The 11,546-nt window shown below is 29.6% G+C and overlaps 1 protein-coding gene across 1 annotated transcript in view; it reads left to right on the top strand.

Moving 5' to 3' along the window:
• Nucleotides 1-11,546, top strand: part of LOC139502743 (ADAM 17-like protease) — a 53,199-nt gene that overhangs the window by 35,912 nt on the left and 5,741 nt on the right. The window contains exons 18-21 of the mRNA XM_071292309.1: nucleotides 3,177-3,289; nucleotides 3,879-3,957; nucleotides 5,032-5,120; nucleotides 11,430-11,483. Of these exons, the coding sequence (XP_071148410.1) occupies nucleotides 3,177-3,289; nucleotides 3,879-3,957; nucleotides 5,032-5,120; nucleotides 11,430-11,483 (335 nt within the window). The remainder of the gene's footprint in view (nucleotides 1-3,176; nucleotides 3,290-3,878; nucleotides 3,958-5,031; nucleotides 5,121-11,429; nucleotides 11,484-11,546) is intronic.

The raw sequence follows: 11,546 nt of genomic DNA on the forward strand, positions 1-11,546 counted from the left end.
ATTTAATTTTGGATGTTACGTGTCTTCTGATTGGCTGATGTTATGAGCCCATAGTATAATTTAGTCATGTGACCGTGACGTCATCAACGTTTTTTCATGGTTATCTACGGTTTAAAATGGAATTTAGAAATAAATTATAAGAAATGACTGTAATATTTTTTCTGTCTATTCGAAATAACATAAAAAATGTGGTGCACACTGTTAAATAACCTGCTACGCGCGTTATTCAGTGTGCACCAAATTTTTTATGTTATTTCTTCATAGACAGAAAAAATATTACAGTCATTCCTTAAATATAGAACAAACTTGCCAAAATAAATTCTGCTAATTTAAAAGTGCACATGCGAAGGTATTGTTAAAAGTTTTGAATCGGCCAAAATAATAACCCCCAAAATAATTTGTAAACCTTATTCAATGAAAATTGCGAAATAACCTGCTATATAGTATATCACTTTCCAGATGGTTTTTGTCAGAAATGAAAGTGCCTGTATCACTGTTCATTCTCAACCCTTATATATGCTATTTATTATCATCAAATACAACTTAAAATTAAATTTTAAGAATGATGGAAACCATCCAAAAAATTAAAAATTTCGAAGATTTCAGTAATTTAGCATAACTTAATGATGGTAGTACCCCAAACATGTACATTGTATTGTCAAAAACAGACCATATTTATGTAACACAAGTATTCTTTGCAATAATTGGCACAAATTATAAAAAAGAAGATGTGGTATGATTGCCAATGAGACAACCATAAGAGACCAAAATGACACAGACATTAACAACTATAGGTCAACTTGTGTAAAGTTTTCATTTTAACAATTTTGATGAACTGCTATAACATGTATAATTTGGGGCCAAAAAGGGGTTTTACTTGGCCTACTCCTTCAATCTCCCATGCAGAGTTATAGGCCCTTTCTCTCTCTCACATATTTTGGGACTACTTTTATGAAGTTAGCAGAGATTGAGAGAGAGAAAGGACCAATAAATTGAAAGTTTTATCCTGTCCAGTACCACAGACAAAATTTCACAGCACATTTCATTGCATATAAGATAATAACCAACCCTTAAAGTTAACCAATCAAATTTCTATCACTTTCTTTCCTGTTTTAAAACAAGCTTTATAGTTTCCTTGTATCCTAAAGTTTCAAAATATAGAATTTCACGAAATCTTTTTAAATGAAAAGGACATATTATGTAGTTGTGCATATCAACGGGAAATTACGATTCAATTTTATTACTAGGAGTTACGCCCCTTTGAACTTATGTGCTTCAATGTACTACTGCAACAGTTTGTCATCGCAACTCCTCTGAAACTACACAACAGAATTTCATGAAACCTTTTCAGATAATAAGGACATACTATGTAGTTTTGCATATCGACGGGAAATTAGGATTCAATTTTATTTCTAGGAGTTACGCCCCTTTGAACTTATTTGCTTCAATGAATGTACTTCTGCAACAGTTTGTCATCTCAACTCCTCTGAAAACACACAACAGAATTTCATGAAATTTTGAAGTTAATAAGGACATACTATGTAGATGTGTATATTGACAGGAAATTATTATTCAATATTTTTTCTTATACAATTTTTTTTTCTTATACTTATTTAATTTCTCCAATGACAATGTGGGGACGTGGGGTATGTGAGCGTGCTCACTAAGGTTCTTTAATTTTAGAATGTTTTAGTAAATTTAAGAGGTTACACAACAATTGTACAACCTACAAATTAATAAATCAGCTTATGTGCAAATTTTGTCTTACATATTATTTAAATTGTAAAGTTTGAATTAGCTGTTTCCAAAATGATATACATGGCTGAATTAAAATAACATTGTTAATAGTGTTTATTATTTGTTTGTAAAGTTTGTAGTGTATTTTCATGGATTTATTAGCAACAAGAATAAAATAATTCTAATGCTTATATGACATGCAAAGCTTTTTTGATTGTATGAGGTCTGCTGACTATGCAGAAAGGGCTTTGCTCATTGTTGAAGGCCGTACGGTGACCTATAGTTGTTAATGTCTGTGTCATTTTGGTCTTTTGTGGATAATTGTCTCATTGGCAATCATACCACATCTTCTTTTTTATATTGTCAATTCAACAATTAAGTTAAAGTCAGCAACATTGCACAATATTTAATTTATTTGGACCATTTTACAGTAATGCAAGCAGTAAACTGCATTAACAAAGTCAACTTTTTATACACACTACCGTCATTTCTAAATTTGAAAGAACATGGCGGACATATTCATTTAAAAGGTAGACAACTCTATTTAAATATTATTACGTCTGCCAAATTGATATTCAAGTAAACTGCAAACAAGACTAAAAATTGTAATCTTGAAGTTGAATTTAAGTAAAAATGAGATTTATTTCAAAATATAGTCAAGATAATTAAGCTGTATCACACCATATAAATTAGAGTTTTCTGTAGTATCAACTTTTTTTGCGTTTTAAGAAATTCTTGAGGTATCCATATGTATCAGTGTACTAATTTGAGGATTCTTCGAATGTTTATTGTACTTATTTGCATATATGGAATGATGTGATATTTGATAATGAATTTTATAACGTTTAGTTGTCCCATATGCATGCAAGCAATCCATTTTTTTCTAATTTGTCTCCCAGTCAATTCCTGTCTCATGATACTTTTTTTACAATTTATTTTCTAATTCTGCCTGAATTGTTCATCAATGTTGAATTATAAGCCGTAGTATCCTTACACTTAATGGCACATGTTTTGAAAGATTAAAACAATAAGAAAGAAAAAAATAGGAAATGTGGTATGACTGCTTTGAGACAACTATATATATCCATGAAAGTTTAAATGAAGTGGATGTATGCAACTGTAGGCAATTGTAGGGCCTTCAACAATGAGAAAAACATGTATCCTATGGTTGGCTATAAAAGGCTGACATAAAAAATATAAAACGATTCATTTGAGGAAACTTAATAGCCCAGAATGTATAACGAAACAGTTTGCGAAAAAAAAAATGACAGACATTAACCAATGAGAACCACTGAACTACAGGCTCATTACTTTGGACAGGCACATAATTAAGAATGTTAGTGTAAAATAAAACACATTTTCCTTATGATTTAGTGCATTCAACTAAAACAATTTATATTTAGTGCTTTAAATTGATACTGAAATATTTTATCCTACAGTTGGTGATTCCTGTAAAAGATGCTGTAAAAGTGCTTCAGCAGCCTGTACAGCAGTAAACCAGACAGCATTCCATCAAGATGGTAGACCATGTACTGTGGGATATTGCAGACAAGTATTAATTTATATATATACATGTATAAACACTCGGAATAATAACTAATTTCAGAAAGTACAGTTAAATAGTATAATTTATATTTGCAAAACATACACTTAATATATTTTCCTACCCAGTTTTGGTAAAACTTTTTAATTTTCAATTTGCCAGTATAGACCACTTGGGGAGTATTGTCCAGGGCGGTAAATACCACTGTTAAATACCACCAACCTTGCTCTACTAGCTACAATATATATAGAGTAGACAGAAGAAAGAGCATAAAATATTTTATGAAATTTTATTTTTTTTTAAATTTGAAAAATGTTACTCCCCAGTTTTAAAAATGTCCCATTTTGAAGATCATTTTGATGCACTGCTCTCTATGTCTAGGTCTTGAGCAATTTTGAATTGATAAGCAATGTTGCTATCTATCAGATTGTCTTTTTTCTGAATTTCTGGTGAGACATATTTCTGTGTCATCAATTTGTTGAACTAAAAAATTGTATTAAGCAATAGAAAAATATGTATAATTGGGAATATGTATCATTCAACTAAGGTACATGCTTTCATTATTTGGTAAATCAATCAAAACATTGTTTTATTTCAGGGAACCTGTATAAACTCTGACCCTAGCTACATATCCAGATTCTTTGATTTGATTGATCAAATAAGCTTTGATTTTATTGGTAAGTAAATGTGCAGAAATAATCTACATGAGACACATTTAATCATAAAATGTTGATTGATTATTATTCATGGGAACTAATTTTGGTTGAATTCATGACTGAAGATTAAGTGCATATTGATAAAAAAAAAAATGGGCATAAAGGATTACAATTTTCTGTAGGCTTGTTGTCAAAAGCATGGAACATATATTTATAAAATATGCAAGATAAGTTGTTTTTCCTTTATAAAAAAAAAGGATTTAATCACAAAACTAAATCAATGATGAGTTGAAAAAAAATCATTTTCTATGTCCTTTCCCCCTTATCTTACACAATTGCAACCATTACATGGAAACAGCTGGTTTTTTTATCACTTTTTAAAGGACAAGGTACGAAAAGGCCTGTTTTTGGACCCCCCTATTTTCTCATTTTTCAAATTCTGTTTGTGAAAGCTACCTATCACTTTAAAATATTCCCTTATGTTTGAAGTTTATTTGGCTGAACTTCAAAACCATTAATTTTCAGAAAATGGGTGAGGTTAGGGGGGGCTGAAGGGCATCAAAACGGAGGGAAAAATTAAGATTTTTGGTCATTGTTTCTTAAAATTTAATCTGGTGTGCCTACATGACCCAGAGAAAATTACGTCAATTTAGACAGCAAAAACAGTGCTTATGATATTCATTAAAAAAATTCTAGGTCACGTTGGCGCAGGCATTAACTAAAAAAATATTGTATGAAACACCTAAAAAGTGAAAAATAATTACAATACATTGTATTTGAATAATAACAGAAAGTTTACCCCCCTCACCTCATCCAGGTGCTTAAATTAGTGGTTTGAAGTTCATCCTAACAAATTTCAAGCATTAGGAAATATTTTAACATAATAAGTAGCTTTCAAAAACAGAATTTGAAAAATGAGAAAATAGGGGGCCAAAAACAGGCCTTATCGTACCTTGTCCTTTACTATTATTTCTAGACTTGCTAACTGTAAAACCTTTTTTTTTTTAAACTTAGAAAAGCATAAGAATTACAGCATAATTAATGTTTTAAAGCTTTAATGTTTAACACTTTGAACATTTTTATATTTTTAAACAGCTGAAGCGTTTAAAACCAACATGGTAGCATTTATACAGGTTTTCTCTTTACTTATCTGGGTACCACTCAGTTGTGTAGTTTGGTGTAGGGTAAGTAAAATTACTTACAATGTTAATGCAAAGAAAATTAGTTACAGTGAAACTTATCTAAACCAGTACAAAAAAAGAAGATGTGGTATGATTGCCAATGACACAAAAGGACACAGAAATTAACAACTATTGGTTACCATAAGGCTTTCAATAATGACAAAAGCACATACTACATAGTCAGCAATAAAAGGTCCAGAAATGACAAATGTAAAACGAGAAAACAAGAAAAACTGATGGCTTAAATGAATTTATGGACAAAATAATAAACAAAACAAATATGTGTTTTAATCATGTTCTTAAGTCTAGTCTTAACAAGTGGTTTACATTGTGATCTTGAGTAAACCAAAAATATGTGAATACAAAACAAAAGCTTAAGTCCCAAAGAGGTTCTATTTCTTTGTACAAATGAACCTGTTGTATTGGTAACCTCTCTTAAGTGAAAGCACATCTGGTTCGTTCACCATGTTCTTAATTCCTGAAAGGTTGAAAGGATTATAACCTATGTTTATGATGTCATTTGATGCAATTGGCAAAAGCCTTTCTAAACTTGAACAATTAAACATTTAATGTTTCCATTAAATTTGCACAGCATATAATTGCCGAAAATTATTCATTAGTGAACCAACTCCTTTTAAAATAAAATTGATAATGAAACTTACATTTTTTACCTGTCTAGAAGTTAAGGACTTCAAGGTTATAAACAATTGAAACTGGTATCATCATTTATTGTTACAAGTGATCCGCTTCTCTGATAGGGTTATTAATTATCCTCAAAATCATGTCATTTAATTATTAATAGAAAAGGCCAGTCAACATTTTGATTTATTAAATTTTTATGTGAGTTAATAGAAGTTGCAGTATAAAAAAGTAATTGAATAGAAAGATGAAATTTGTAAAATCTTGATAAATAAAATTCATTAGCATTTATTAAATCAGAATCATTCTACTGTTCAAATACTGACATGAATATTAAAGTCTCTGAAGGAAAAAAACACCTTGAGTTATGATTATTTTGTTCTAAGAAAGATAACTCAATTATCATTTTTATACGCCCGTCGTCTTTTAGACGGGGCGTATTATGGTATACCGTTGTCCGTCCGTCCGTCTGTCCGTCCGTCGTCCACACTTCGGACAATAACTCAAAAACACTTTCACCAATTTCCATGAAACTTAAGTGAATTGTTTAAATCTATTGACGTAAGCTCCCTTTCGTTTTTTTTTAATTTCAGATTTTAAGTTTTGGATTTATGGGGCTTTATTCATAAAAAAGGGTGGATTTTCAACACTTCGGACAATAACTCAAAAAGGCTTTCACTAATGTCCATGAAACTTTGGTGACTTGTTTATATCTATTGATGTAAGCTCCCTTTCAATTTTTATAAATTTCAGATTTTAAGTTTTGGATTTATGGGGCTTTATTCATAAAAAAAAAGGGGATTTTCAACACTTCGGACAATAACTCAAAAAGGCTTTCACCAATGTCCATGAAACTTTGGTGAATTGTTTATATCTATTGATGTAAGCTCCCTTTCAATTTTTAAAAATTTCAGATTTTAAGTTTTGGATTTATGGGGCTTTATTCATAAAAAAAGGGGGATTTTCAACACTTCGGACAATAACTCAAAAAGGCTTTCACCAATGTCCATGAAACTTTGGTGAATTGTTTATATCTATTGATGTAAGCTCCCTTTCAATTTTTAAAAATTTCAGATTTTAAGTTTTGGATTTATGGGGCTTTATTCATAAAAAAAGGGGGATTTTCAACACTTCGGACAATAACTCAAAAAGGCTTTCACCAATGTCCATGAAACTTTGGTGAATTGTTTATATCTATTGATGTAAGCTCCCTTTCAATTTTTATAAATTTCAAATTTTAAGTTTTGGATTTATGGGGCTTTATTCATAAAAAAAGGGGGATTTTCAACCCTTCGGACAATAACTCAAAAAGGCTTTCACCAATGTCCATGAAACTTTGGTGAATTGTTTATATCTATTGATGTAAGCTCCCTTTCAATTTTTATAAATTTCAGATTTTACATTTCCGTGTTATGAATTTTTATGCTTAAAAAAGGGGGGATTTTCCAATTTTGGGACAATAACTAACACTTTCACAAAATTTTATGCAACTTTGATAAATTGTTTATATCTATTGACATAATCTCCCTTTCCATTTTTATAAATTTTAGATTTTACGTTTTCTTAAGTAATGAATTTTTATACTTAAAAAAGGGGGATTTTATGAAACTTTGGTGAATATATTAATGTAACATCCCTTTTGATTTGTATATATATTTCTAGTTGATCATATAAATTCATTTAAAGCATAAAAGACAAGTTAAAAGAGCAACGGGCGTATCATGCGCTAAAGCGCAGCCCTTTATTCCTATTCCTTGAAGACCTAATCAAAATATGTCTCCATTTACCTCAGTTTAGGACATAAAAGTTTGGTGCAAATATATTACAGTCTTGATTTTGATTTCTCCATTTCTGTAGTCTTTTATTTTTATACAAATTTTCTTGTTGACATGATATGTTTACAAACCAAAATAAGGACGTCATATAAGAAATGAATATTGATATGTTGACATGATATGTTTACAAACCAAAATAAGGACCTCATATGGGAATTGAATATTGATATGTTGACATGATATGTTTACAAACCAAAATAAGGACGTCATATAAGAAATGAATATTGATATGTTGACATGATATGTTTACAAACCAAAATAAGGACGTCATATAAGAATTGAATATTGATATGTTGACATGATATGTTTACAAACCAAAATAAGGACGTCATATAAGAATTGAATATTGATATGTTGACATGATATGTTTACAAACCAAAATAAGGACGTCATATAAGAAATGAATATTGATATATTGACATGATATGTTTACAAACCAAAATAAACACGACGTATAAGAATTGAATATTGATATGTTGACATGATATGTTTACAAACCAAAATAAGGACATCATATAAGAAATGAATATTGATATGTTGACATGATATGTTTACAAAACAAAATAAGGACGTCATATAAGAAATGAATATTAATATGTTGACATGATATGTTTACAAACCAAAATAAGGATGTCTTATATGAATTGATAATTGATATGTTGACATGATATGTTTACAAACCAAAATAAGGACGTCATATAAGAAATGAATATTGATATGTTGACATGATATGTTTACAAACCAAAATAAGGACCTCATATGGGAATTGAATATTGATATGTTGACATGATATGTTTACAAACCAAAATAAGGACGTCATATAAGAATTGAATATTGATATGTTGACATGATATGTTTACAAACCAAAATAAGGACGTCATATAAGAAATGAATATTGATATGTTGACATGATATGTTTACAAACCAAAATAAGGACGTCATATAAGAATTGAATATTGATATGTTGACATGATATGTTTACAAACCAAAATAAGGACGTCATATAAGAATTGAATATTGATATGTTGACATGATATGTTTACAAACCAAAATTAGGATGTCATATAAGAAATGAATATTGATATGCAGGGATCTCCATGGCCTGTTTAACGATGGCGCCCCGCCATCGTTCAAATGTCTTGGGCCATCGTCAAATGACTCGCGCCATCGTTAAATTGTCTTCCGCCATCGTTCAAAACTTCATCGTTTTTTGTAGCCCGACGCCATTTTATTTTATCAATTATAATCAAATGCATGTAATTACATAACCCTTAGGCTTTTTATGTTATAATCCAATACAGTTCTAACGTGTGAGGGATATCCGGATTAAGATCGCTAATCACTTGTACCTGAGCTTGTACAGGTAGGTCAACAAACCAGACAGGAGAATACTATATGAGGATAGACGATCCATTTGTCGAATTAATCAACTAAGTTTCAGTAAATGATTATGATAATTTAGATTAAATAAATTAATTAATTATCCAGTTACAAAGAAAACAGTTTAACAAGTCGAACACGTACTTTATTTTGACTTACGCAATCAGCATCCCCTTTTTTAAGCAGTACAAAATAAGACGCAAAACAGTAAATATTATTTCATCGCAAATAACTCGAGTACTGTTGTAACAATAATTTAGAATTACTTTGAAAGTTTAAAAGTAAAAACTTAAATATTTCCAGTAAAGAAATATCGTATCGTAATTCCGAATTCATTTCGTATATTACAATCAAATTGATACATCCGCGTTTCCGGTTTCTATTCAGACTCGAAAGATGCATGTTGCACAGCATCAATTTGCCAGATAAAGTCATTAAAAACCTTTTCATTTGTCAGCGTTTGCTTTACAAATCTCTTTAACCTTTCACATAACCCGTACGAATCGTTTTGTTGTTGCTGCAAATCAGCCATACCGGTAATGGGTTCTGAATTTGACAGTGTCCATGAAAAATAAGCTCCACACCATATGATTTTTAACCCCCATAACAATTACCAAAAATACATGAAATCTACATGGGGACCTTCATGACAGCTTTTGGTCATTCTCCACTAAGGGGGGACCATGAAGACTTGGCATTTAAATGGTTAAAAACGCCAATAAATGAAAATATTGATACTTCTAATTCTATAATGAAAATTCAAATAAATATAATTTAAATAAGCAATGAATTAGCATGTTCACCATTCCTTGTATGGAGGGATAAAACACTTCCGATCGCGCTACACTGTACAGCATAGACACGGTTTGTAATGGTGAAAGTTCCTCCATGGTTCAATTTTCATCCATGGAGATCCCTGGATATGTTGACATGATATGTTTACAAACCAAAATAAACACGTCGTATAAGAATTGAATATTGATATGTTGACATGATATGTTTACAAACCAAAATAAGGACGTCATATAAGAAATGAATATTGATATGTGGACATGATATATTTACAAACCAAAATAAACACGTCGTATAAGAATTGAATATTGATATGTTGACATGATATGTTTACAAACCAAAATAAGGACATCATATAAGAAATGAATATTGATATGTTGACATGATATGTTTACAAAACAAAATAAGGACGTCATATAAGAAATGAATATTAATATGTTGACATGATATGTTTACAAACCAAAATAAGGATGTCTTATATGAATTGATAATTGATATGTTGACATGATATGTTTACAAACCAAAATAAGGACGTCATATAAGAATTGAATATTGATATGTTGACATGATATGTTTACAAAACAAAATAAGGACGTCATATAAGAAATGAATATTGATATGTTGACATGATATGTTTACAAAACAAAATAAGGACGTCATATAAGAATTGAATATTGATATGTTGACATGATATGTTTACAAACCAAAATAAGGACATCATATAAGAAATGAATATTGATATGTTGACATGATATGTTTACAAAACAAAATAAGGACGTCATATAAGAAATGAATATTAATATGTTGACATGATATGTTTACAAACCAAAATAAGGATGTCTTATATGAATTGATAATTGATATGTTGACATGATATGTTTACAAACCAAAATAAGGACATCATATAAGAATTGAATATTGATATGTTGACATGATATGTTTACAAACCAAAATAAGGACGTCATATAAGAAATGAATATTGATATGTTGACATGATATGTTTACAAACCAAAATAAACACGTCGTATAAGAATTGAATATTGATATGTTGACATGATATGTTTACAAACCAAAATAAGGACATCATATAAGAAATGAATATTGATATGTTGACATGATATGTTTACAAAACAAAATAAGGACGTCATATAAGAATTGAATATTGATATGTTGACATGATATGTTTACAAACCAAAATAAGGACGTCATATAAGAATTGAATATTGATATGTTGACATGATATGTTTACAAACCAAAATAAGGACATCATATAAGAATTGAATATTGATATGTTGACATGATATGTTTACAAACCAAAATAAGGACGTCATATAAGAATTGAATATTGATATGTTGACATGATATGTTTACAAACCAAAATAAGGACATCATATAAGAATTGAATATTGATATGTTGACATGATATGTTTACAAACCAAAATAAGGACGTCATATAAGAATTGAATATTGATATGTTGACATGATATGTTTACAAACCAAAATAAGGACATCATATAAGAATTGAATATTGATATGTTGACATGATATGTTTACAAACCAAAATAAGGACGTCATATAAGAATTGAATATTGATATGTTGACATGATATTAAAAAGTTATATTACATGATTAGTTTTATCAGATTTTTTTTTGGTTTTCCTTCCAGGATAAGAGAAGTCAAAAATGGTCCAGAAATGAATTAAACATTAAGAAAAGAGAAGTAAGTATTGAAAAGTAAAATCACAAAAATACTGAACTTAAAGGAAAATAAATTTGGAAAGTC

Source organism: Mytilus edulis, chromosome 14 (assembly GCF_963676685.1).
Source record: "Mytilus edulis chromosome 14, xbMytEdul2.2, whole genome shotgun sequence".
Lineage (NCBI taxonomy): Eukaryota > Metazoa > Mollusca > Bivalvia > Mytilida > Mytilidae > Mytilus > Mytilus edulis.